Genomic DNA, 27776 nt, shown 5'->3' on the forward strand with positions numbered 1-27776 from the left:
ACACTCACTCTTCAAGTCAAGGGTCAATGGAAATGAGAGGTTGGACCAATGAGATCTTTGATGTAAGTTTATATTTAGCAATTTTAGTTATCTTATATCATACATTTTTTTAAGCTTTAATATTTTTTTATCTTACTTCAATTATCATGTTTTTTCACTTCTCAAATATGATAGGAATTGAGATTGCACAATCAACACCTTGCAATAAATGCTGGAAAATCTGAACTTGATGTTTATTTGGAGGAGCCTATATTGGTTATTGACAATTGGAATAGTTTAGATACATTGCAATGGTGGAAGGATAATAGTTGTCGTTTTCCGGATCTATCATTAATGGCTCGTGACTTGTTAAGCATTCCTATTACCACTGTAGCATCTGAATATGCTTTTAGCATTGGATCACATGTGCTTAACGAATATAGAAATAAGTTGTTGTCAAAGAATGTTGAAGCTTTGGTATGTACCCGCAATTGGTTGGCTGGTTATGCTGCCAATGGTTATTTATTTATTTATTTTCAATGAAATTAAATTTTCATTTGTCATTGTAACCTAAATTGACTATTTACATTTTTGGTTTGTGTTTTGTAGATGATGATGATGATGGTATTTCCCATATATTAGGTTCCTCTTCTTCACGGGGATCTAATGGTCATGAAACTTTGTAGATGGTCTAATGATGATGGTGTACTTTTGATGTTTAGTTTTTGATATTGTACTCTTTGTTGTTTAGAGAATTAGAGTTATGACTTATGATGAATTGATAATGAGTACGAACTATGAAGTGACTCATTTAGCTGGTTTGCCCATGGGAACTCATAGGACAGTTTGTATTTTGTAATGTGTTTGTTTACTGATGTGTTGGGATCTCTTAATTTGTTGGTTGTGTTTTACCATTTGTTTGTATTAGTTATTGTCTTTACCATTTGATCTACTAGGCAATAGTTTTGACAATGTTGATAATATTGTGCAGTGTTGAAGAACAGATGTGACTAGCTCCACAAGAATCCATTTTTTGAGCTAACCCGCGAGACAAAAATGAGCCAACCAGCAAGCATTTTTTCGAGCTAACCCGCGATCCAATCTTTCGAGCCAGCTCGCGAGTTTTTTTCGAGCCAACCCTAACCGGCTCGGGTCGGGTTGGGTTGGGTTTTCTGGCTCTTTTTTTTTTTCGAGCCAACCTTAACCCAACTCGATTTTTTCGGGCCAAATGCGGGTTGGGCCGGGTCGAGCCAGGTTGGCCCGTTTTGCCAACTATATGGAGGATGATGCTGCAACACTCTTTCCTCATCAGCACATCATTTAAGTTATATCATTAACACTTGTACACTGTGGTAGATTTTGGTTTGCGGGTAAGTAACCTCTACAAAAAATATAGACAAATTAAAATATGTTGTTTTTCTTTCACAAATATAATAAGGGATTTATATTTATGCCTTTAATGTAAAAATATTCTCTCTGCCACACAGAGAGAACATATCTCTCTCATTGTCTCATTTTTTTTTCTTTTTCAGAAATTTTATCTCTATAATAATGATGTGAACATATATACACATACTCAGACATAAAACTTTCATTTTATGTCCTTAAGTAGATAAACCCACGTCTCGTCGTCATTAAGGTAAGGTGGGAATTCTCTTTCTTAACCCAACAAAGAAAAAGCTTATATTCAATTAAGTTGAACCAATTTTAAGTAAAAAGCAACAAAGCAATAGCGTAGCAATTGGCAACTGAAGCACAAAAAGTTGTCTCTCATTGCCGTAGACCTTAGCTTTAGAAGAAAGTGGGGCGATATGGCATGCCCTAAAAACCAAAAGTAAAAGTATTTTACCTCGTCATATATATCACCTCAATTTTGGTTTTTGCTAGATATTCTCAATGTAATACGACTAAAGTTGTCTAAAACAAATCGAAAGAAGAATATATTGGATGAATTATATATGGATAATAACTTCTCATATCGTCTAAGAAGTTTTCCATTTCTAGCGGAGAGAATAAATTATGGGCCCTGCTATTTTAAAAAATCAATAATAATAAGGGTTCAAGTTTTGACGCCTCAGGCAAGAGAAAATTATTGCCAATAATATATATATATATATATATATATATGTAATGTAAAAAAATTTATAAAAGGATTCTTCCCCTATATATATATATAGGTAGGATCCTTTGACACCTCATCTGAGAGTCATTAGATCAAAAAAGATCAACGACTCTGATTTGTAAGCATGTGACATCATTGATCTTTTTTTATCTAACGGCTCTCGGATAAGGTGTCAAACTTCAAATTTGACACCAGTGTCAAAGGATCTTACCTCACACACACACATATATATATATATATATATGAGAAAAATATTTCTCAAGCAGTTTGAAATATATTTATCTCTGTCCACCTCAAAACTACGTCGTTTTGTTTATTTATTTCCTTATATTAATTGATTCATCTTTTAATGGTTATGATGACCTTGTTCTCTCTCGTCCTTTATCATCATTGATCCATCTTTGTACGGTTATGATTTAGTAGCTTGAGAAATAATAAGCCATATATATATAGGAAAAAATATTTCTCCGGCAACTTGAGATAAGTTTAACTTCGGCCATGTCAAAACTACGTCATTTTGTTTATTTATTTCCTTATATTAATTGATTCACCTTTGAATGATTATGATTCTGTTTTTTCTCTCTCTTCCTTTACCACCATTGATCCATCTTTGTACAGTTATGATTTAGTAGCCGGAGAATTATCTCAAACAACTTAGAAACGATAAGCCCGTATATATAATATATATATATATATATATATATATATAAGTATATTTTGATTTCAATGTAAGATTAAGAAGTCTTACTCTCTATTTCTGTCATTGATTTTCATCTATCAAACGATTGTAATTTATTAAATTGTATGTATTAATTAATTATTAATTATATATAAACTACAACAATCAGATAAACAGAAATCAACGATTGTGATGAAAAAATAAGATTTCTTAATTTTAAACTGAAGTAAAATAATTCTGCATATATATATATGAAATTATGCTTATATTTTCTTCATGCCTACTTTATCCATACCGTTAGATCACAATTTTAACCAATAATGAAAGGAGAGAAAAAATATGAAGATTGGTTAAGATTACAAGATATGTATAAAAGTAGGTAGAGTAGCTATAAAAAAATTAGACATAATATCTTTTATATATATATATATATATATATATATATATATATATAGGTAAAATTATTTCTGCAGCCGTTTTACGTACAACAACGACATGTGTATAGTTATGATTTCCCATATTTAATGCTTTCATCCTTTGTATGATTATGATTCCCCGCATTTAATACTTTCAAGTATATATATGACAAGTATTTGATTACTGCACGTACAACAGCTGTAGAAATGTAAATCTCATATATATATATATGGGTAAGTGTGTCATTTTAAATGATATAAAGTTGTGTTATTTTAAGTAAGAGAAAGAGATAAATCATAGGGGAGAGTGGAAAAAAAAAAAATATGTGAGTCTCATTTCTTTATGAGAGTGAAATGACACAAGTTGTATCATTTAAAAGGACATATATTTTTCCCATATATATAAAATCAATTCCCTTATTAATAATTTTTTATTATTATTAAAAATACAAATTTTCGTATTTCTAAACTATTAAATATGTTTACATTTTTTATTAGTTTTGTCTTCGGTATTAAATAATTGTTTAGTATAGATAAAGTTTTAAAAAGATATACCATTACCTATTGTGAAGTTCCAAAAAGTCAAGATAGATTTACACGGACCTAACCTACTAAAGCTACTAAAACCAACCAATCATTGTTAGCTTACCGCTTATATAACCATTTAAATTGTTGAAGGAGGTTTTAGGATCATTTTTCTTTAATCTGAATATTTTTCTTTTTCTAAAAAAGTCAGTTTGACAGATAATATTAGTCATTAATTTTGTCATAAAAATCAATGTCTTGAACATTGGCCAATTACTTGCATAAATTATTAATTTGATCATGCTATTAAAATACTTAGTCTCTCTTATCAAATAATTTTTGGAGACTAATTTAGTAGTGCGAGTAGCATAAATAAGACATAGATACAATATGAATTCAGACTTTTTAAAGTAACAAATGCACTTTAAAAAAATACAAAGTTGTCATCCTTAAAAAATCAATAGATTATATTTTAATAAATTCATAATATGTTATATATGTTTTGTCACAGTATTAGATGTTGATTTTTCAATTAACGATTATAACTTAATACTTTTTAAAAAAATATTTTTAATTTTTTTTAAATCAGTCAAATTTAAAAATTGTATATATTGAGATCTCAATAATTTCTATTATTAGAAGTCATTCTACAAAAAAATATTATTATAAATCTCTTAATTTTAGTGTGGAAGTCCTCTTTTTAACCTAACTGATAAGGTGGAATCTATGTAGCACCGATACGACACGCGACACGTGACACGACACGACACGACACTCCGACACGTCAATCTTAAAAAATTATGGATTTCGACACGTTGGGACACGTTTTAATATTAAATAATATTTTTAATTTATATAGTGTATATTTCATTTAATATTTAATAATTTAATAAAAAAATGAAACTAAATTAATAATACCCATCAACACGTTATAAAGATGGAAACTTTAATAAAAAAAATAAGAACTGGGATGAGAGAGAGATATAATATCAGATAGAGAGATCAAATCATATTAGAGAGAGATACAACAAGAGCGTGATGAGAATTGACAACAATGATGCTGAGATGATCTCTTATCTACTTAAGGGGAAAAAAGACAAAAAGATAAAATTAATATGATCAGGTGGAAGCTTTATTAATATATTTTAACTTTTTAGAAAAAATAGATTTTTTAAAAAAAAATTAAAAAAAAAAAATTTTAAAAAAATTACGAAAATGCCATTTGACCGTGTCGGACACGGTCAAATTCGCGTGTCGGAATAGTCAACGTGTCGGAAAAAGTCAACCGCGTGTCCGACACCGTGTCGGAGCGTGTCGGAGCGTGTCGCCGTGTCGGAGCGTGTCGGACCCGACTCTTCCTGTTTTTACAAGTGTCCGTGCTTCCTTGGGTGGAATGCTAGTGGAGCGAGATACAAGTTAATCTGAATACTACCTAATTCCAATAAATTAAAAAACACTCCTATCAATTTTTATTCAAAATTAATTACAAAAGGATATGATATATTTAGCGATTTGATTCCCCATTTCCCTCTTCGAATGTCTTTTTTATCATTTTGGTTACCGTGGTAGAGATTCCATTTATTTCTTAAGCATTCATATACGAATCATGAATTAGGCCCAAAATTTCCCATGTCGATGAGATGACTGCATTTATTTTAATAATATAATTGGATGATTAATGACGTGCTTAATATCTTATTAAATCCAACGTGAGTGAGACGAGGGACGGTTCAAAGGCATTGATTTGAGGAACGTGTTAGGTTTGGCTTTCATAAAGGGAAATGTTGACAATATTTGCTATGGGGTCGAGAGAGTAAAGTCATAAAAATTAGGATTCGTATCCTGTGAGCAACAGCTAAATGATTATTAACTCACAAAATCAAATAAAGCTAAATAATTCAACACCCTATGAATTAGGAGTTCAACTTGCCGACAAAAACTTCCTTGCCTTGGGATCTTTATTTTTAATTTTATATTGCCCTAAACAATATTTAATATTGGCAATCCGAGTGACGCCTGAAACTTTTGCATGAGAATTACAGAGGGAAATATAAAAGAATAAATTAACGCATTTGGGTTTTGTCTGTCATATCATATGTTTGTAATAATCAGTTTTTTTATCAACAAAAAAATTTAAGTATGGACTATGGTCATTGGAGAAAAAAAGGACTACGTATATATGATATTGATTAAAAACATGGTGTTGGAGAAATAAATAAATATATCAAAAACCACTACAAAAAGTGGTTAAATTTAACAAAAAAAACGTGGCTAAGTCAAATTACTACAGTTTTGCCAAATGTGACTAATCTTGGCATGACATTTATTTGGCCACATTTTTTTCTCATTTTACTACTGTTGTCATGAGTATGGTAACGTTATATTATCCGAGGTTATTTTTACATTAGCCACGTTATAAACGTGGTTAATTTGTTGGGAAAAAATAAAAAAATAATAATACATTTTTTATTTTTTTATAGTATGACTACCCAAATTCTAGTTTTTTTTTTTTTTTTTTGCTGTCAATTGCAAAAAAATAAAAAAAATTTAAGGCACTTAATACAAAGCATGGTTTAGTTTCTATCCTGAAACTATCTAGCTACAAAGTTAAATAACAAGCCATCAATTTTTTTTATTCATTTATCATCACAAGCATGCAATTTCATAAAATTTTCTTGAAGTACAAAGTCAAAGCATCTATAATATGGGAATTTGATAAAACAATAAGTTGCAGCAATTTTGGGGATTTTCATAGAACAATGTGAGTTCGTTTATTGATCTGCAGTTCAGCTGGTAGCCCTCTCTAGTGTCTCCAAAGGTGCAACCAACTACACAAATGAAAGCTAAGTTTTACCTACTCAATAAAAAAGCTTAAATTAGACGCACAGAACAGAACTGAGTAAATCACAAGATACATACACCATACAACAAAATAATAAGAAGAAAATGTTTGTTCAGGCTCTTCTGACAGAGGCTAACTGTGATATAACAAGTTAATTGTCTTATTAATTAACATCTAACTAAGATAAAAAAAGAATTAAATAAATATCATTTGTAGTATTTGAACATCAACCAAAGCTAACTGCAGGCTAACATGAGTAAAAATATAATATTCTAAGTGCAATAGACCTGATGCACTTAGAATGGAAGGCAGGGAAGCAAAGGCAAGTGTATAACAGTGAAATGGTATTTGGAGCAAGTTATACTTTTTGAATAACTTTTTGAAGCAAAGACAAAATTGAAGCAAAGGCTAGTTATAATGATTATTCATATATATTCAGACTTCCACATGAAACAAAAAATTAACATACTACATATAAAGATCAACCTAATATAAAGATCAACCTAAGAATGAATCAAGACATACCTTGGAATCGACACACATTGATCTTACCCGCCCAAAACCTGGAATCGACACCCACAAAAAAAAAACACACACACGCAGAGACACAGACCTAGACACAGACAACATATTTCACAGTAAAAAACAAAAAAAAAAACAAAAAAACCTTGGACCATGGAAAAAGCAGAGGAAGAGTTCCTCAGAGTGAGAAAACAATGTAATGAGGAAGCTTCACCAATCACCAGCTAAACGAGTTTCAGGAGTGAGACCGACACAGAGAGAAATAAGAAAAAAAAAACCATTGTAGTGAATAAAATAAAAGAATCAAAAAAGAAAAAGAAAAAAAGACCAAGATCATATCATAGCAAAAGCACAAAAGACCAATAGATGAGGTGTAAGATGCAGAAGCGAAATTTACATGAGAAAAAGTGAGATACCATGAAAGCATGAAATTTAAGAAACAATCACAGTCACAGCTCAAACCAAAATTAAAAAGAGAAAAATAAACATAAGGCTTCACCAATAAAAAAATTACCTTCACCCTAAAGGTTAGGGTTTTAGCGAGATACAAGTACCAGTAGACAAAATCGACGAAAAAGGCTGATGAAAGGGTTTTGCGAAAAGGTAAGTGGTGGGAAAAGGGAAAGTGAAAAACATGGAGGGAACAGGGAGCGGGTAAACCAAAAGTTGCACTAATACGGTGGCCTATGAGCTCACGGACTCCAATTTTAACAAGGTCAAGTGGATCAAAGTTACAAGCCGCCTGTATGCATAAAAAATAAAAATAAAAAATAGTTAAGAAAGAGGAAAAATACAAAAAAAATAGGGAGAAAATATGTGAAATAAAGGAAAAAAAATAACTGCAAAGATTGGAAAACTATTCAGAGATAATGGTTTGAGTTTTATCTTTTGTGATTTACTCATTAAAAATAATAAATAATAAATAGTAAAATGTTAAATTTGTATTTACTTTATTTTTTTTATCAAAATATAAATTTGTATTTATTTTCATTTGAAATCATTGCTTCCGTTTTTTATTTGTGGTTTTAGAGCTCTTTTATTTTATTTGTCATTTTAGAAAATTAACGAAGTATTTTTTTCTTAATTTTTTATATATATATAAATAAGAGAGGATATTAATTAAATGAAATTCTTTCTATTTTAAATGTGTCATTTTTGGAAAGGATCATACCTCATTTGATCTATCGCTTTAAGAAGAATAAAATATATTGATTAATTTTTTTTATTTATTTTTATCTTTTATTTTTGTTAAAAGAAATCAGTAAGAATATAATGAAGTTTCTGGAATGATTATTTTTTGAATATTCAATAAAATATAATTTAATTATTGTATTTAGTTTTTATAATTAAAATCATTTCATAACATTTTTAACCCTTATTATGATGCATAATACTGTAGGGTTTATTTATATTTTATTTTATTTGGGGGACTAATGTGGGTGAATTTTTTTTGAATTTCAGAAGAACCTTGATTTCGACTAATATGATCTATTTTGAATTTTAAAAGAAAGATAAGTCAACTTTTTTCTTCTAAGGGATTAAAATAGGTCCCGTAATTTTTGTTTTGCAATGCAGAAGGTACTTTACTCTAACTTTTATTAGTTTAAATTCATTTTAATTAAAATAATTTTATTAAAATTACTCTTTTATCCTTTTTAATCTATTACTTAAAATATTTTTGTAGATTTATTTTTTAAAATAAAGCATTTCAAAATTTTACAAAGGAAAGTAATCTAAAGTTTTTATATTTTTATATGAAATACAAATTATTATTAATTGAGAAAAAATAAAAAACATGGAACATCAACTAATTATAAATCCGAATATATTATATTTAAATAAAAATTAGATTTAAATTTAGTTTTATCAATTAACTTTTCATCATTCCAATTGCCCCAACCCATCATTAGATCATTTCAGTGCATTGTGTCCAAATTATAGCAAGGATATTTCAGGGGAACATTTACTCAATTAAATATTCCATTTTGGTTGAACCAATGTATTGAATACTAGAACCATCATATATCGATTAGGGTATTGGATGAGTGGCTCAGAGGTCCAATCGGGTGTGTCACTGATTGAAAGCTTGATTTAAATTTTTACAAAAGTATGTAATAAATATAACAGTAATGACTTGATTTCGCCAATTGCAACTCAAGTTATGATTTTCTGAAGCTTTTCACTCTTCCTCCCATGGCTTCAACGAAATGAGAAAGAAGATGGCTGATGGTGTTTTATGTTTTTAGTGATCTACTGTTCATGCTTTGTTCACTTAAGCTTAGTTAACAAAAGCCAACAACTCAATAAATGACTAGTTACTCATTTTTCCCAAAAGTAACTTTATGGTGTTCCCAACTCAAGAATGTTGTTCCAACCATAAGAGCATCGTTCCCACCATGGGAACCACTTATCGAACGTCGTTCCCACACCGGGAATGACTGTTATTCATCAAATCAAATCTAATTTTATTTTTCTGAACTCATTTATATTTACTTTTATCCCATAAGGAACAGTTTTAGCAATTCACAGTTGGGTTTCTGCACCTTTTTTTTGAAGTACATTGTGAATCACTAATTGTGCATTGTTCGCATGCAAATCCGTAAAACTTCTAAACTTATTACTTTTGGTCTAAACATGACTTGTTTCGCATACATTGGACTCTCATGTATTTATCACTTAATTTATTTATTTTTGGACTCTACCAGTTGCTTAAACAGTAATACAAAATACCAGACTGAAAACACTATTTACGAGATTTTTGCAAAAAGTGTCAGACTAAACAAAATCACATTCTAAACACATGTTTGGCATCTAAATCCTCGAATTAAATATCTATAATAATGTTTGGCATCTAAAAGGGTCATTAAATATTCTCAAATTTTACTGCATACTCGAAAACCATCACAAAACCCGTCACAATTTGCGATGGAAAAGGATTCCATCGAAAAAATGGAGCCATTTTTAATTTTTTTAAATGTTGAAAAACACAAAGTTTTACTGCATATCTGAAAAACATCGCAAAACCCGTCGCAATTTGCGATGGAAAAGGATTCCATCGCAAAAAATGGAGCCATTTTTAAAGTTGGAAAAACGCGAATTTTTACTGCATACCCGAAAGCCATCACAAAACCCGTCACAGTTTGTGATGGAAAAGTATTCCATCGCAAAAGAAGAGCCATTTTTAATTTTTTTTAAGGGAATAACATCTGTCATTTTAAAGGATATAACCTTATATCATTTTAGATCCTCACCATTGATTTCCGTCCAACAATAGTTATAATTTATTGGATCAAAAATATTAATTAATAATAAATTTGGCCCATTAAGTTTGACCCACTAGATTATACTCGTTGATGACGGAAATCAACGGCTAGTATCTAAAATGATATAAAGTTATATCTTTTAAAAGGATAGATATTTTTCCCTTTTTTTAATATTGAAAAAAGCAAAATTTTACTGTATACTAGAAAGTCATCTCAAAACTCGTCTCAGTTTGCGATGGAAAAGGATTCCATCACAAAAATGAAACCATTTTTAATGTTGAAAAAATGCGAAATTTGATTGCATGGCCGAAAGCCATCAAAAAAACCGTCGCAGTTTGTGATGGAATCCTATTCCATCGCATAACGGAATGTCATCGCAAAATCCGTCACAGTTGGCGATGGAAAAAGGATTCCATCGCAAAAAATGAGCCGTTTTTAAATTTTCAAAGTTGTAAAACGCTAAATTTTGCTGCATACCGGAAGTCCATCGCAAAACCTGTCGCAGTTTTGTGAGGGCTTTTGCGATGACTTTCAATTATGAAGTAAAATTTCGCGTTAATGCATATCGGAAGGCCATCGCAAAACCTGTCACAATAAGCCGTCGCAATCTATTCGTAATTGTGACGGAATAATTGACCGTCCCTATTTTCGATGGTTTTTGTGACGGACATGCGGCGATATTTGCAACTATTCTTTCAGAACGGTAATTCAGCTCTATTTCCCTCGCAATATGATTTTCGTTGTAAAGTCCGTTACAATTTGTGACGGGTAATTTACCATCCCAATTCCCGTCACCAATTGCGATGGAATATTTCCCATCACAAATTTCTGTCACTGTTTATGAATTTTCTAGTAGTGATAAAACAAAGAAGCCGTGGAAAATGACTCTAACATTTTATGATAAAAACTACTTATGAAATAAACAAGCCAAGAGAAACAGTAGAGAACTGCCAAAAATAAGTATGGATTTCTTCAACCAAACCGAATACTGGAAAAAGAAAACATCTTAGGCTTTTGAATAATAGAAAGGGGAGCGAAAATAACCAATAAAGTTTAACCAAATTCCAATTTGATTAAGACAACAAGGGGTACAGAGGATAAAAGTAAAACACAAGGATCATCAACACAAAGCAAACTCATTCACATTGTTTGGAATCGAAAATTAAAGTAAAAAATATAAAAAGACAAAAAAACCAACTTGTGAAAAGGAATTTCAATTTCAATTTGTCGTGAGATGGAAGAATGAGAAAAGCTTACCTATCCTCGGGATGGAAGCAAGGGTGAATAATACCGTTAATGTCGAGGTAGAGGTTAGGGTTCTTCTTATTCGTATCGATCAAGATTTGAACGCTGTCGATAACCAGCTATTCCTTCTCGATTACATCCACAAGGATATTTCTTCACCAACCATCTATAAAACGTTGGAACTCCCATCTTCAAGCAATCGAGATAGTGATACTATCTCTCCATGGATTCGAATTGAGAGATCAAGATCCAAAGGAAAGAGAATTGAAAATGATAGGGTTAATTGACACAATGATGTAGGCAGAAGATAATAACAAATAAAAAAGGAAGAGAAAAAAAGAGCTAAGGATATGAAGAGGGATTGAGAAAAATTAAGAATAGAAATTATTGAAATGTTACCCTAATACATACAATCAAGAGAAAAAAAGTAAAGGGTTCTATGATTAGGGAAAATATACAAAGAAAGCAAATGATTTTGCCACATTCAATTAACTTTGTAGTAGATATGAGAATATTTCAAAATTTTGTAATAATATCTTTGTGTGAGGCTAAACGTATGTGCCTAAACGGTGTTTCTCTTGTAGTGAACTGCATATGTTTTTTCTTAATTAAAAAAATTTGGTTGGAGTAGCTTTTGTATGTTAAATAACTAATGATTTTGTGAAATGCTAAAGTTTTTACATATTACTAACAAATTTAAACTCAAAAAAATAAAATAAAAAATGGATTACCGAAAAGGTATTATTTTATTACTCTTCATACTTAAAAACTATGTTCCATCATTTCACATTAGATTATATTCTTAAATTTAAACACACTTTTAAAAAAAATATTAAATTCAACCATGATAACGTTAACATTTTCACCTCCAACTACATTTGTAATCTAACGCGCATTTTCATGTCTTTTTTCGTTTAATTTGAACTGAGGATCAGAGATTTAGCAATAGTTTAATTACATGATCTGGCCTGTGCATTTGTTTAAATAAATTATATTATCTCAAAGTTAGACAAAAAGGTGCTTTAGTGTCACTCTCACTCAAATAGATTTTGTCTTTTAGCAAAAGTACAGTTTGATCTAGTAATTAATGGTATAAATCACAATCTTAGACTCTAATAGGCTGAAAACTTAACTATAATAATTTCGCTGCGTTGGCCGCAAATTTCGCCCCATCATGTCCAAATCGCAATTTTGTGAGAAGACTCGTGCACTCCATTGCCACCTTCTCAAGAGTCAAATTTTCGGTTCTATCATTTAAAACCACTCGTTTGAAGATATTTTGTAATAATTTATCTTAATTACATATATTATTATACATTGAAATTTGGTCATGTCACCTTCATTTGTACAAGTTATGTTTTTTATGTTGATATATATTAAATATTATTTTTATAATTTCATAGTTTAAAAATCAATAATCAGATCAAGAGTTTGATAACTTCAATAAAAAAGAATGAATAGGGAATCGTGAAAACTTTGAAGAATTAACGATGGAAATGAGATTTTATTTTTTTATAGGATTATTTTTATGTTATACGAAATAATTTTATCTTCTATCTATATAAAAATATGTGTATCTCATATTTTTTTTTCTCTCTTTTTTTTTATATAGGGGTCTCATACACTTTTATGTAGTGGTGTTCATCAACCGATCCAAACCGATTCAAACCGCGATAACCGAATCGAAAAATCGATAGCCGAATAAATCGAAAGATCGAGAATCAAAAAAAACTTACAAATTTTAATTGGATTGGATCGATTTTCGGATGCATTGATGAAAATCGATCCAATCCAAACCAATCCAATATATTAATTTCTCTATACCTACTTAGGTCTTTCTCCAATCATAGCCCAAAAATTTCTAAACCCAAGTCCCATTAACCCATCAACTAAACTCAAGAAAAACCTAGTCACGTCTCATCAACAAAATTTCATCTATGTAGAGCTTCATATGTCATTACCAAAAAAAGAAGCTATATTATCGTTTACTGATACTTTTGTATTTCAAAAAAAGAATTTACAAAGCGTATTATACAAAAGATGTTATTTGCACAATATTCATGAAACAAATTTTAAGATTTTCAAAAAATCAAAAATTGATCCAATCCAACTGAAAAAAATTGGATTGGATCGGATCGAATCAAATTTGAAAAAAAAATCTAAACCGAATGGATGATTACATGATCAAACCGAAGGGATTAGATCGGATGATTTTTGCTTCTAAAACCAGTCCAATCCAGACCGCTAACAACCCTACTTTATGTATTTGTAAGACATTATGAGAAACATTAATTTTTTTATACGAAAATAACTTTTTTGAAACAAATAAAGTCCTAATATCAATTTATAAAGACTTATGAATGAATTATTATTATTTATATATTTTGTAAAATATATAGCATGATCTTCTTATAATTTTATGTTGATTATTATTTGATATATTATATTCTATTAAAAAATTTAATAATACCAATTCACCATATTTTTCAACTAAAATCAATAAACTCTAAATTAGTATTTTTAACAATTCAATGAACACTGTGATTATATAAATGTTGATTTAAATCTTAACATTATTAAATGGTGTTCGTTGAGTAATTATATATGTAATTCCAATTTAAGTTGGGCATCTATAATAATTTTAATTCAGTTCATATCATGGAATAACTGTAACTTTAAAAAATAATTCAATCAAACATATATAGGTCTATTTAAAAACAATATCCCATGTTTCCAAAAAAAAAAAAAAACAATATCCCTTGTCTTTAGAATCGCCGCGTGGCCTTCAATCAATTTCTTGGTTGTCATGTATAGTTTTATTTTTCAAAACAGACAATTTGATGATGGGGTTGATCACATGTATTGTGATGCCTTTTAAATATTAATGCTCCTATTCCAAGCGGAGTGTGGAACAGCTTTTTCTTCCACTTTAATCTCATACAATATAAAACGGCATATTGATATATTTGTTATTTTTTTTCACCAATATATATGGAAAACAGATATTTTAGTTAAAATCACAATTTTTTATTCAATATTTAAATGAAAAAAAATCTCCAACTTTCTCTCACCATAATCTCTGTTTCTCTCACTATAAAATATAATAATTTTATATAATTTTATATCCTTTTAAAAAATAAACACTAATCCTTATATATATATATATATATATGCTTGTCTTTTTTTATAAAAATATATTAAGAGGAGGCCCTTTCCATTTCAAAATCAAAACATAGAATCAAACAAAAATAATCTCTCAATATTTTTTGTGTTGAACTTTCTCCTTACTATGTACTTCCAATTATGTTGGACCCTGAACCTTTAAAATGCTTTTTAATAATGATGTATTTTTATACTAATTTACTTATAAAATATTTATCATTTGTGAAATTCGTTTGTTTGATTTGTTATCTAGTATATATTGCTGACATTTATTACGAATTTTAAGACTTTATGTATTTAATTCGAAAGAATATTTAATAAGTATATTAGGATTTTTTGGACAATGGTGTTTGAGTGGGAAACAGGTTAAAAGTTACACTTGACCCTTTCTAAACTCTGATCTGTACCCAAAGTATAAAAAACTTTTGGGCTTAAAATACTTTTTGCGGTACTTTGGATGCAGAACATGATAGTTTAAAAACATTTGTATTTGCCTACTAAAAAAATTTGTATTTTACGTGGATCATTTATGCATAATCAATTCGTCTTTATGTGTATAATAAGGGTTAAAGTTTGCGGGAATATTGAGGGCGACTCATCTCAAAGGTAATTAGGTTCGTATACAAAAAAAAATGATTTTGATATATCTTTTTTAAAATATTTGTTTAATAATTTATTAAATATCAAAAATAGTAATTAAAAATATAAAAATCATATTTCATGTAACTAATAATTAAAATAATTATTAGAAAAAAATATTTTAGTATAAAATATTAGATAATTGATTAACACGACTTCCACATCTCTGGTTCTCCAAATGTCACAAAATTTATTTACCTTTTCTTTCACCAAGACCAAAATTCCCACCTATGCTCATTGTAGTTGTAGTTGCACATTCGTATCATTTTGTTTTATTTTGAACAATTATTCATCAATTCATTTATGGGTTATATGAATCTTATGTTACATAAGAGAAGCCAATTTCTTACACACACAAAAGAGGAGTGAGTCCTATATCTATTTTTTTCTCTCCTCTTACCTGTGTGTCCCTCTTGCAATTTTATTTCTACTACATGAGATACTTTTTCTCCTATAACATAAAAAAATTATTTCCTTTCATTTATTATACGCTTTTAACTTACTTCATTTTACATCCAAACAATTATAAAATAGTACAAAATTAATTTATAATCATAACTTATCAATTTTGTTTTATTTTACATTAACATCATGGATTTAAACACAAAGCAATATATTATTATTGCTATTACAATGGTGTGTTACAAAGATAAAATTCCTATACATAAAACTCAAACTCAAGAGTTATTAGTTGTAACATCTCGGTTGGGCGCTCACGAGGGCAGAGAGTGATAGTCGGTGCGCAAGGGCACATACAATGAGCGGCTCTTGGCAGACTTTCAGCGGCGGGGATACATGAATGAATCGAATCAACACCCGAAAGAAAGAAATTCCAGAGACTGTGCTAGTATGAGACGGTATAGTTGGGGATAACTTATAAAAATTAATTAGTACTACCTATACTAACAAGATACATCTACTTTTCGGTAGCCCGAAACGGAAGAACTCTATAATTAAGCGTGCTTGACTTGTAGTAATTCTGGGATGGGTGACCTCCTGGGAAGTTTTTCCAAAAAGTGTGCGAGTGAGGACAAAGCACGTGGCCTCTCTTCCAATACAGTGTGGTTCGAGAATAAACCAGGCGAAAGCTGGTGGGTATGTAACATCCCGGGCACTAACGAGAGCCGGAACGGAAGAACTCCATAGTTAAGCGTGCTTGACTAGTCATAATTCTGTGATGGGTGACCTCCTGAGAAGTTTTCCCAAGAAGTGTATGTGTGAGTGTGAACAAAGTACGCTGAAAAGTCTTGTATTAATGTGTGGGGATAGTTATTAATTTTTGAAGTACCCAGGCATTACATTAGTTGTCACTTAGATTTAGAATTTGATCAATCCAAAAAATAATGAATTTCATTCTTGAGCATTGCAACTCCTGATCAGATTTCAACCCAAAAGTGAATTAGTTAAACCGGTTAGAGTTTTTTAACATCAATTGATATATTATGGGAATTGTTTATCTCATTTAACATGAGATAAAACCATTTTCATATATATATATGAGAAAAATATTTCTCAAACTGCTTGAGATAAATTTATCTCTGACTACCCTAAAACTACGTCGTTTTATTTATTTATTTTCTTATATTAATTGATTCACCTTTGAATGGTTATGATTTCTTTTTTCTCTCTCTTCCTTTATCATTATTGATCCATCTTTGTACGGTTATGATTTAGTAGCCGAAGATAAGATTATCTCAAGCAGCTTGAGAAACGATAAGCCCTATATATATATATTTGAAATATTTCAATCGGTTCATCGCTTCATGACTAGTTCGATTTGGGATGGGTCATGGGATTAAGGCTTTAAACCTCTCATAAAGATAAAACTTGGAATGATCTAACACATGCTCTGACCTCCACATGCCTGCTCAGGTTCTTGGCACCAGTTAAACTACCATCATTTGTTTTCTTATACTTTTTTTTTTTGTAAATTGTTTTCTTATACTTAAATATATAAGAGAGAGGAGAGAGGATATAGAAGAGAGAAAAAGTATAAATGAATCTCACTATTTAATATATATGTGTAGAAAAATTATTTTATCTCATATTAAATGAGAAAATAATTTCCATATATATATATATTAGTGAATATTAAAATCATCATACTTTTACTTAATTATTTACACAAATTTGTACATTTTTTTTGGATTTAAGAACTCGGTGAACATGATGCCACCATCTCGTAGTAATAATCATAGATGATCCGTCAAGCTGAATTAGCAGTGTGTATAATTGTATCCAATTTTGATGCACGTATTCGATATGGAATTAATCTCTTATGTCACATAATCTACTGTTGCATGTCATAGATAAATTAATCATTATTTTATTTTATTTTTCATTTTTTATCCTAACAATTTCTCTCGCATTGTTAATTTATCTATTAACAATTGAAATCAACTGCATGAGATCATATGACTATATGACATCCAACAATAAATTCATTTCACCTCGTTCCTCCCCAATTTATCAAAACCTAGCCTTCTGAAAATCTGATTAAGTTTAGCGTCACTTTCCTCTCAGTTGGGTTCATCATAAAACAGAGGGCATTATAGTAAAATGAAACAGGAAACATACCAAATAAGAGAGCCAACATTGATTGCTATTTTACTTTTCATTGGCTGCAGAACCAGATAAAGAAAATTTTTCTTTTTGTTGTTTTTAATAATCCTTTGCTTTCTTTCTCTTTGACAAACTAGTAGAGGCATCTCCACCACTTCTAATCCCAACACAGAAGGACGCCAAAAAAGGGTGTTGCGCAGATAGGTGTGTGTCTTTTGCTCTTCTGTTCATACAGACCTCTGTATCATTTTTATTTCATTAAAAAAAAAAAAAATACAGTTGTTGATTTTGCAGCTAGTCTTCCCATGAGTTGAGTGCTTCACTTTCAGAAAAAGTGAACTCATTGACACTAGCTATTATGGCTTTTATTGGTAATTGAAAGAAAAATACAAGTTATATTTTTCCTACCACTCTTTTTTTTTTTTTTGTCATCTTATTCTCTTCCCTTCTCTGCTGCATATATCGATATACTCATATACACATATATATTCTCCTGATTCTGATGCACTCTAGCTGCACCACACTTCAAAGTTCAGTGTCCAACTGAATTATCCTGATTTGGGTACCTATAGATCTGAGTAAAGTGTATAAATTTTTAGGCTTTTGAAGGTTTGGACAAAGAAGAAAAATTCTCAACAGAGGGAGGCTCAAGAAGATGATTTGATCTGATAAGAGTTGAGTGGAAATCCGCAAAAGAAGAAAGTTTTGTACTTTTCCTATATCAAGCACGTGTGAATAGTGAATAGAGAGGTGAATATTGAAGCTGGCAAAATAATGGAGTCAGATCTTCAGCAACAGCCGCAGATAAATTCTTCAGGTTTGACACGGTACCGATCAGCACCAAGTTCGTATTTTACAGATATCATTGACCGAGAGTTCTACGAGCACATTTTTAATCGCCCATCGAGCCCTGAAACAGAGCGAGTTTTCTCACGCTTTATGAATAGTCTAGGTAGTGATGGTGCAGCAGCTGAAGAAGATTCACTCACTCAAAAACTCTCACCACCTGATTCTGCAGTGAAGGAAGAGATTAACCAGCAGGGTGAGGCTATGCCCTCCATCAACAGTGACCACATGATTCTTCAGCAGAACAATATCAATAATTTTTACCAAAGTTCATCGAGACCACCTTTGCCAAATCAAAGCCTTCCCGCAAATATTGAAGGAACGTATTCAATGGGAGTTAATCGGTTGCCGGAGATGAAGGTTGGTGGTGGAACTGGAAATAATTCTAATCTTATTAGGCATAGTAGTTCACCAGCAGGACTATTTTCCCAAATCAACATTGAAAATGGTATGTCCTATGTCCAATTTATTTATTTTTGTTATTTTTCTTGATTTTTTTTTTTTAAATTTTCTTTTGGTTACAAGGTACAATGGCATGCCCAATTTCAAGAAATTGTTCCTTGTCCTGCTTAAAAAAAAAAAAAGTTAATTTTCTTGGAGGGATTTTTGTGACTTCATGATTACCTATTTTAAAGAACTCTTTAGGGTAGCATAAATGTCTTAACATTTACTAGTATGTGGAGATTTGGTTTTTATATTTTGTTACTACGTGGTCACCGAATTTTAAAATTTTCTGATAATTATTTGTAGTTACATCAACTTTGTGATGAAAAAGAAAAACCTTAGTTGCTTGATTTAATCAAGGGTATTATTGGGCTTCACTTTTATATATATATCATGAATAGGTTCATAGGTTGTCATAATGACGCTATGCAAGCTTATATGGCAGGCTATGCTGGTATGAGTGGCATGGGAACTTTAGGAGCTGTTAATAACCCTATTGAAGAATCAAAATTTTCTACTGCAAAGAGGTTGAAGAACCCACCAAACTACTCATCAGGGAGAATGTCTTCAATAGCTGACATTGGGGACAAATTAGGCAATGGAGAAAATAATCAAGACAGTGAAGCTTTTGCTGAAAGCCATGGTAACGATTTTATGACAGGTTTCTCGGTTGATCCCTGGGATGATTCTCCGGTGATGTCTGACAATGTTAGCGGTCTAAAAAGATTTAGAGATAATGATGCAAAACCATTTTCTGGTTTAAATGCAGCCGAGACTCAGGTAGAATAATACTATCTGATCTAATGTGTTATTTGTCACTGAAATGTCATTTGGCTTGATTTTGTTGTCATTGATCAGAATGAAACTGGTGGACAGTCTCATGCTCCTTTGGTTCATCAGTTGAGTTTGCCAAATACTTCAGCTGAAATGGCAGCCATTGAGAAGTTTCTGCAGTTCCCAGATTCTGTTCCGTGCAAAATTCGTGCCAAGCGGGGCTGTGCCACTCACCCAAGAAGCATTGCAGAGAGGGTACAATTTATTCTAGCCAAATGTTCCCACCCCCTTTTTTTCTTTTTTGTCACTCGTATCTGCATTATTGATTCTAAAGCAGACAAAAGGATTTCCCTATATTACTTTTCTTGATTGGAAAGCATCAAATAATTGACATTGTTATTTATTGGGTTCTAAGGCATGATTACTAGTGTAAGTAGGGGTGTGTATGGGTGGAACTGAACTGAATTTTTTTAAGAGATTGAACTAAATTGGTTTAGACAGTTCGGGTCAAATCTATTTTGAAAAGATAAAATAAAAAAATTAAAGAAATAAAATAACAAAATGGTTCGGTTCAGTTTGAAACCGGTTTGGCTCGGTTCGGTTTGATTTGATTCTTGAGTTGGTTTCTAAAAACCAATTAGTTTAAATGCAGTTCAGTTCAGTTTTTTTTATCTTTTGTACACCCCTAGGTGCAAGTGGTTGATATCCACAGTGGAGGTTTTTTGTTTTTTTTTAATGGATATCTTTGTGGAAATTGCCTTAAAGGTTAGAAGAACTAAAATTAGTGAGCGTATGAGGAAACTACAAGATCTCGTCCCAAACATGGACAAGGTAAAACTTTGACCTTTAAACTTGTGTTGTACATACGCTACGGTGTGTGTGGATTGTGGAGGCATCAATGTTGTTTATCTCCCTTTGCAGCAAACAAACACAGCCGACATGTTGGACTTGGCTGTGGATTATATCAAAGACCTTCAAAAGCAAGTTCAGGTATTCCAAAAAACAGACCTATCTCAATTCTCAACAATATCAATATGCCATTTATTATTATGAATCATTACCCATTCAATTACTAATTTTTCTTCCCACATCTATCTATCTATATATACTTTTGTCTAGACGCTTTCGGATTGTCAATCTAAGTGTACGTGTTCACAAAAGCTGGAACAATAACAGAAAAGAGGGAGATACAAGAGTCTTTGTACAGATTTGTAATAGTTTGGTTACGAAGCAAGAATCTAGAATAGCTTTTCTCTGTTTCTGCACTTACAATGGTTAATTTATGGGTTATGTTTATCTTATTTTACATGAGATAAACAACTCTCCTACACAAAAAGAGTTGGGTCCCACCACTCTCTTTTTTCTCTCCTCTTAACCGCAGGTCTTTTAATTTATATGCCACTTCTTCAACGGGAGGTGCAGGAGAAAATTCCTTTATAAAAGTTGACTTTTTATGCACATGAGCAACTATTTATGTACAAAATTTCAAGGCCCCATTTTAGGGGACGAAAATATTGCGGTAATGTATGATTTTGTTTGTTATACGATGTGAGAGGTTTACTGTTTAGCTCATCCCCTTTTTCAATTTTTTCTTTCCTAAATCTAGGTGTGTTGGATAAAGCCAATTCGGTGGTTATCTTTTCCATTTTTGGGTTCATTATCTCAAGTCATTTATGAATGGCTCTGCGTTGTTGTGAAGATTGTTGTTTTGGATGCTATCCATCCCCAATATGAATTCACTAACTCTAATGAATAATAACTTCAATGACGTGGATCCGAATTGCAACAGAGAGTACACGTTAGCTTAACTTGTAGAACTAGTACTTTGAGGTGAGTCACTTTGTTTATCCCTTCAATTGCCGTCATAATAATAAATGTTGAGAAGAAAACAATTTGATTGATAAATGGGTTTTGGGCTGTTAGACTCCATGTGCTTTTAAGAGAGAAAGTTATGATAGAACACAGCTGGAGGCAATGGACAGAACGAGTCAGAATATCCATATTGGGCCAACTGTGGGGTCCAAAACCATTTAAGTGAAGGCCATGTCACAGATGATGTCAGAATGCAGCAAAAGTTACCCTAAAACGTCAAATAAATGTGGGATCGTTGTCCAAGGTAGGAGAATTTCTTCGCTACTATTATTGTATTGAATTTTCGGTGTTACTTCTATTCACAATATATATATGTTTTATTTTCATTAAATTATTAGTAAATAATTTATTTATTTTAATATCAGGAAAAATAGTGATTTGACAAAAATAAAATACATATCATATTGTAAGGAAAATATTACCGAAAACTCAGTGCAACGGTGAAGAAATTAATTCTCCAAGGTAGATGGCAGCAACGCTATTATTCATAGAAATGGTGCATTAGACGGACCCTACTGCAAGCTAGAAAGTAGAAAACAATAAAAAAAAATTAAATTTGTAGCAAGTGAGCCTCACGGAGACATGCAGGGGCTTAACCTTTTCGCAGTGGGGACCTTCCTAGCTACTAAACGTAAAGTCTTTGGCATGTACTATTGTTCACAGAATCAGTCTTTTTCAGTGCTTCGGGTTCAAATGGGGAAGGGATAAGGTGCCCTGCAACTTGCAACTTGCAACTACCTTCCTATCCAATGAAATAAATCCAACAATATTTCCCTTCCTTCTAAGCTTCCTTTATAGCGCACGGAATACGGCACAGTACCAACTCACTAAGATATTGTTATACAAGGGGAAAGGGGGATTAGAAATCCATAGAAAAAAAAAAATTCTCCTTATTTTGATAAGATGTGTTAACTGTTTCCCCAAAAACTATATATGTAAAAAATAGATATTTTCAAATAATTATATTTCATAATTAAAATTATATTTATATCTATGTCTAAATTCTATATAACTTCATAATTTAGAACTTTCTTCCTCCATGTTACATGTTTTCCCATCACTTTTAGGATATATTTGTAATTGTAGATTTTTGTAAGTCATTTTAGTCATTTTAATTTTAAATAAATGATCTATTACAATTTCATTTATTTTACATGTGGAGAATGGATAATTTACACATGATAAGATCATGTGAAATTTACATATAAAAGGATAAGATCGTATGAAATCTATATATAAGAGGATGAATTCCCCTTAATACTTCATTACCAAAAGTAAACGCAAACAAATAATTTTTCATAACTCCATAATGACAAACATTCATTCTCAAATGTCACTTAAATTCTTTTTCAAATTTAAATTTCATTTAAGTTCAATTATCTCCCTTTTTAATTATCTTCTTCTTCTTTTCCTTCCTATTTCCCTTCTCTAAGTATTCATAGGGGACTCACCATAATAACGAAAGAATTAGAATTATAAAATTATTTATTACAATAATTCTTAAATAGGAATAAATTACAATAACTCTTCCGACTATTTTACCAGAATTGTTAATAATATTCAGTATTACAAATTGCAATAACTACATATTGATTTTTGTGATTTAAAGATATTTCCATAATATTCATGTTAGCAATGTATGTGTTCAATGATATTGATAAACTCAACTTGTTAAGAATGTCATTTTTTTAGTAATTTTCAAAAATCATGTTAAAAACTCCAGGGAAGGTAGCACACAAGTTTTGTATATAGAATTTAAAAATTTAATAATAATCATTATTAGCAACATCTGTATCAATGTTAACAGGTTGATCCTCAGGCAAGAGTCAAGATTCCACAAACATCCTGTATGAAAACTCACTCAATATAGAAAACCAACAAGGAGGAAAACCAAAGAGTGAGTGAAGTTGTGCAAAACTATCATTATGTATGTTGTAAACAAACTTGAACCACCTTGCACTAATTTGTGAAGGTGCATTAAGTCAAACAGAAGGATTACACAAGTACAATGCATCATTAAATGAGATAAGAAAATGTCTTCTAAATGATACTGTACTTTCTTTCCTTGCGTAGCTACTTGCTTATTAGTTTAGACTTCTAATCAGTAAGCAGCAGTCTTGCAAATCAACAGCCACAAATTCACTAAAAACGACACATAGATAGATGTTTATTTCAAGAGTGTAGCCAAATGAAGATAGCAAAGGACACATTGTTACAGCTGAAGTATTTTCCAACAATTTTGCTTGAAAACTCCTACAAGCAACAAAAAGACAAAACAAGTTACTGGTTAGCAACTAATTAGCCATTGAATTCTTGAAAAATGTACGGTTAAGATAAGATAGTAATCCGTGACAAAGAGGTTGTACTCCGAGACAAAGCAAATAGACCAATAGGATTTGATTGTTAAAAGACTTTAACCTAAAATTTGTTGGGGGAAAAAATTAAATATTATTTTTAAATAAAAAAACTAAAATATTGCATTTTGTAACTTAAGTATAAATCTGTAGCAATCGATCGCACCCAAAATATTTCTCTTCGTTCCAACCATGCTTATGTTGTGTGCGCCACCAAAGTACGTCCCAAACGTAGGTCCAAGAAAAGCATGACTTGTAAGATCGCTTAGCTTCTGCTCACAATCGAGTCCAAATTGAGGAGACTCAGATGATGAGGAGTCAGCCATAATAATATAATAAAAATTTACAAACATAATGTTATAACTTATTTAATTAAAAAAATTTAGATATCTAATACAAGATTAAAAAATATACTAAATCACATAAAAAAAATTCATTATTTTTAAGGTAAAATCACTAAGCAAAATAAAATTTATTATGTCATAAGTCACCACACATGATTAAATTTACCAACTAAGAAAAAAATCAATAGGCATATTACAAGTATCTAAGCATAATAAAATTTATTAAAGTATGAATAAAATCACTATGCATGTATTATAAGTCATTAAAAATGTCATTAGTCACTAATCAGAACTTAAGTCACTAACTATGTTTATATACTAAAAAAAAGTCACTGACTATGTTCCAAGCCCCTAAGCATGCTATAAGTCACTAACCATGTCAATAATTAATTAATTATATCCTAGGCCACTATTCATAAAATCAGTAACTAATAATTTCCCAGGTCACTATTATAACATATCTATTATTGTAATTTAAAAATATAGAAAGAAAATATAAGACTTACTTGAACGACAGAGCTTATCAGCGCAAAAAACTTAGAGAGAAATCTAGAAAGAAGTTAGAGCAAAATCTTAGAGAGAAACTAGAGACATGGAGTGAAATGGAAAAGTGAAGGGAGTATATATAGAGGCGCTAGGTCGCGCTCAAAATGGGGCGCAAGGGTGTAAATAAGTTGGGTTGTGCTTTAACTTAAATAGGTTAAACTTATGTAAAATAATTTGGGCCTAGTCTGTTAGCCTTGTGTAGGCCTAAATTAAAAATCTGGCCTGACCTATATTTAAAAAACAAAAGCCTTTACCTAGGCCTATTTAAACCTATTAGACATTCAATAATTAAAATAATATTACTTTATTATTTAAAATCATTAAAATAATATTTTATTTTATTTTATTTTCAATAAATAATATGATATTGGCCGGTCTGTAACTTATACGCCTGACATGTAAAAGAAAGCTTATGACATACTTTCTAAATAGGTTTTTTTTTTTTTTTTTAAATGTGGGCCTTTTCTATTTGACTATATGTAATAGGCTGAGTTTAACCTAATGTAAGCTGGGCCGTAAGCATCTGTTAGGCCGTCTGACCTATTTATACCCCTAGGCACGACCAAGCCCTCTATCACGCCTATTGTTGGGTGTGACTATTTTAGGCACTATTGGTTGCTATAGATTCGTAAATAGGTTCCAAAATGCAATGTTTTCATATATTTTTTATTTAAAATGTAATATTTACATTTTTTTTACCAAATTTGTTGGGCTTGATAATTTATGATTTGGACCCAAAAGATAGGGCGAGCTATTAGTAACTTCTTAGGTAATATCTTTTTTTTTTACTTTAGCTATTAGTAAATATATAAAGGACCGAAGCAATTCATGTTGGATTTGACAGGTGAGGATTTAGTATTCTTGCATTTAATACTAGAATTTAAAGTTATTCAAATAAGTGTTGAATGTCAAATAATGTAAAAATTGAATTATTTAAGGGTCCACCTGGTTTAAATACTAATTATTATATAAGTGTTAAATGTATATATGTTAAAAGAATTAATTGCAAAATAGTAATTATTAAATATTTATATTTGCTATGATAAATGAATTATTTTATATGCTTGGGCTATTTTCACTCAACTAGAGGAGTTTTGTGTTCAACTTCTTCATGCTAAGTATGGTGGGCAGAGAATGGGAATAAAAGCAAAGATGATGATGCAAGGTTTTGGAAATACATATGTTTGGTGTGGGAAAAATTAGAAGACCATCTCATATGGAAAATTGGTGATGGGAACATCATTGGCTTTTGGAAAGACAATTGGATGCAAAGTGTGGGTAGGCTGATGGATAAAACAGTAAATCCAATTCCTTGGGAAGAAGCTGGAAAAAATTAATTGACTATTTAGATAGCCAGGGACAATGGAATGTGAACTACCTTTCAAGGTGGCTCCCAATGGACTTATTGCTCAAGATCTGAAGTATTTTACCTCCTGACCCCAATGATGGAGTCGACCATATGCATTAGAATCTCAAGGATGCATCAAAGGTTTCTGTTAAGGGCATCTATAATATTCTATCTAGAAGAACAGAAGGCAATCGGGATAACTCATCTTTTTGGAAGAAGATATAAAAGTGAAAAAGCCCTCAAGTTATCATGTTGTTCCTTTTGGAAAGTGCTTCATCATAAGTTTCCAACAAAAAAACTACTTAAGCTCTTTTAACATTGGGCCACCAACTTGCCCAATTTGTTTGGAGCATAACGAGACTTGTATCCACTTATTAAAAGATTATAGGTATATTCATGGGTGTCGACAACTTTGGTTCCAAGTAACCTGCATAGTTTATTTTTTTCTGTTAACCTATGGGTGTGGATAGATTGCAATATCTCGCAAGTAAACAATTTTAAAGACAACATTCCTTGGTGTACTATTTTTGCAACATGTTGGCTTGTTTGGAGGTGGAGAACTGAGAAGATCCATGGTGGCTCAATGAATGACCAACAATACAAAGAAAACCCTCTGGCAACAAAGGTGTGTGAAATTCAAGATGCTTTTAACATGTACAACAATCTTCATTTTGGTTTGACCCACTCAGACATTTTTGTTTGCTGGAACCCGCCAAAGGACGATTGGATTAAGGTCAATACTGATGGGGCAACAAAAGGAATTCAGGGCCTGGCAACTTGTGGTGGTGTCCTTAGAAAAGCAGTTGGTCAACGGCTAAAAGGGTTCGCATATAGAATTGGGAGATGCAATGCCTTAATTGCATAACTTTGGGGTATTCTCAAGGGGTTGGAGCTGGCTTGGGAGGCTGGAGAAGTTAATAGTTGAGAGTGATTCTACTTCAACAATTGTTTTGCTCACCAAAATTGGTGATGCAGCCCGCGGACTCATCTAGTTTCTCGAATACGGGGATGGATTAGAAATGATTAGAGAGTTCAACTGGTGCACACCTATAAAGAAGACATCTTTTGTGCGGATTGACTTGCAAATTTCCCTCTAGTGAATGTTGAACCTGAAGATATGTGTATTTTTAATTCTTCTCCCCTTGGAATTGGTCTTTTGTTTCATGGTGACTTAGCTTTTTGTTTTTAGAACTCGTCGTATTTCTGTTATCTAATTTTGTGTTATAGGTCATTTTCCCTCCTCTTATCAAAAAAATAAAAAATAAAAAATAACAACAAACATATTATCGCTT

The 27776-nt window shown here is 31.1% G+C and overlaps 1 protein-coding gene across 4 annotated transcripts; it reads left to right on the plus strand.

Moving 5' to 3' along the window:
* Window positions 1-18026: 18026 nt before the first annotated feature.
* LOC133308249 (transcription factor bHLH130-like) lies at window positions 18027-22173 on the plus strand. Of its 4 annotated transcripts, XR_009751139.1 has the most exons (9): window positions 18027-18160; window positions 18556-19250; window positions 19692-20026; window positions 20105-20275; window positions 20786-20851; window positions 20942-21010; window positions 21140-21539; window positions 21627-21850; window positions 21944-22173. XR_009751139.1 is itself a non-coding variant. In XM_061508857.1 (7 exons), exons 2-7 carry the CDS (start codon window positions 18731-18733, stop codon window positions 21191-21193), a joined length of 1215 nt encoding a protein of 404 aa, XP_061364841.1. In that variant the 5' UTR covers window positions 18027-18160; window positions 18556-18730; the 3' UTR covers window positions 21194-21604. The 4 variants fall into 4 exon arrangements, 3 of the variants coding, with proteins under 3 accessions (XP_061364841.1, XP_061364840.1, XP_061364842.1); XM_061508857.1 differs by lacking the exons at window positions 21627-21850; window positions 21944-22173 and having other exon boundaries at window positions 21140-21604; XM_061508856.1 differs by lacking the exons at window positions 21140-21539; window positions 21627-21850; window positions 21944-22173 and having other exon boundaries at window positions 20942-21133.
* Window positions 22174-27776: the final 5603 nt, after the last annotated feature.

The sequence above is a fragment of the Gastrolobium bilobum genome, unplaced genomic scaffold (genome assembly GCF_033153095.1).
Source record: "Gastrolobium bilobum isolate Gb01-03AN ecotype WA unplaced genomic scaffold, APGP_CSIRO_Gbil_v1 utg2351, whole genome shotgun sequence".
NCBI lineage: Eukaryota > Viridiplantae > Streptophyta > Magnoliopsida > Fabales > Fabaceae > Gastrolobium > Gastrolobium bilobum.

Coding starts and splice junctions, on each gene's coding strand:
- LOC133308249 (XM_061508856.1), top strand. CDS start 18,731: ATGGAGTCAGATCTTCAGCAACAGCCGCAGATAAATTCTTCAGGTTTG. Junction 20,027..20,104: donor TAAATGCAGCCGAGACTCAG/GTAGAATAATAC, acceptor GTCATTGATCAG/AATGAAACTGGTGGACAGTC. Junction 20,852..20,941: donor TCGTCCCAAACATGGACAAG/GTAAAACTTTGA, acceptor CTCCCTTTGCAG/CAAACAAACACAGCCGACAT.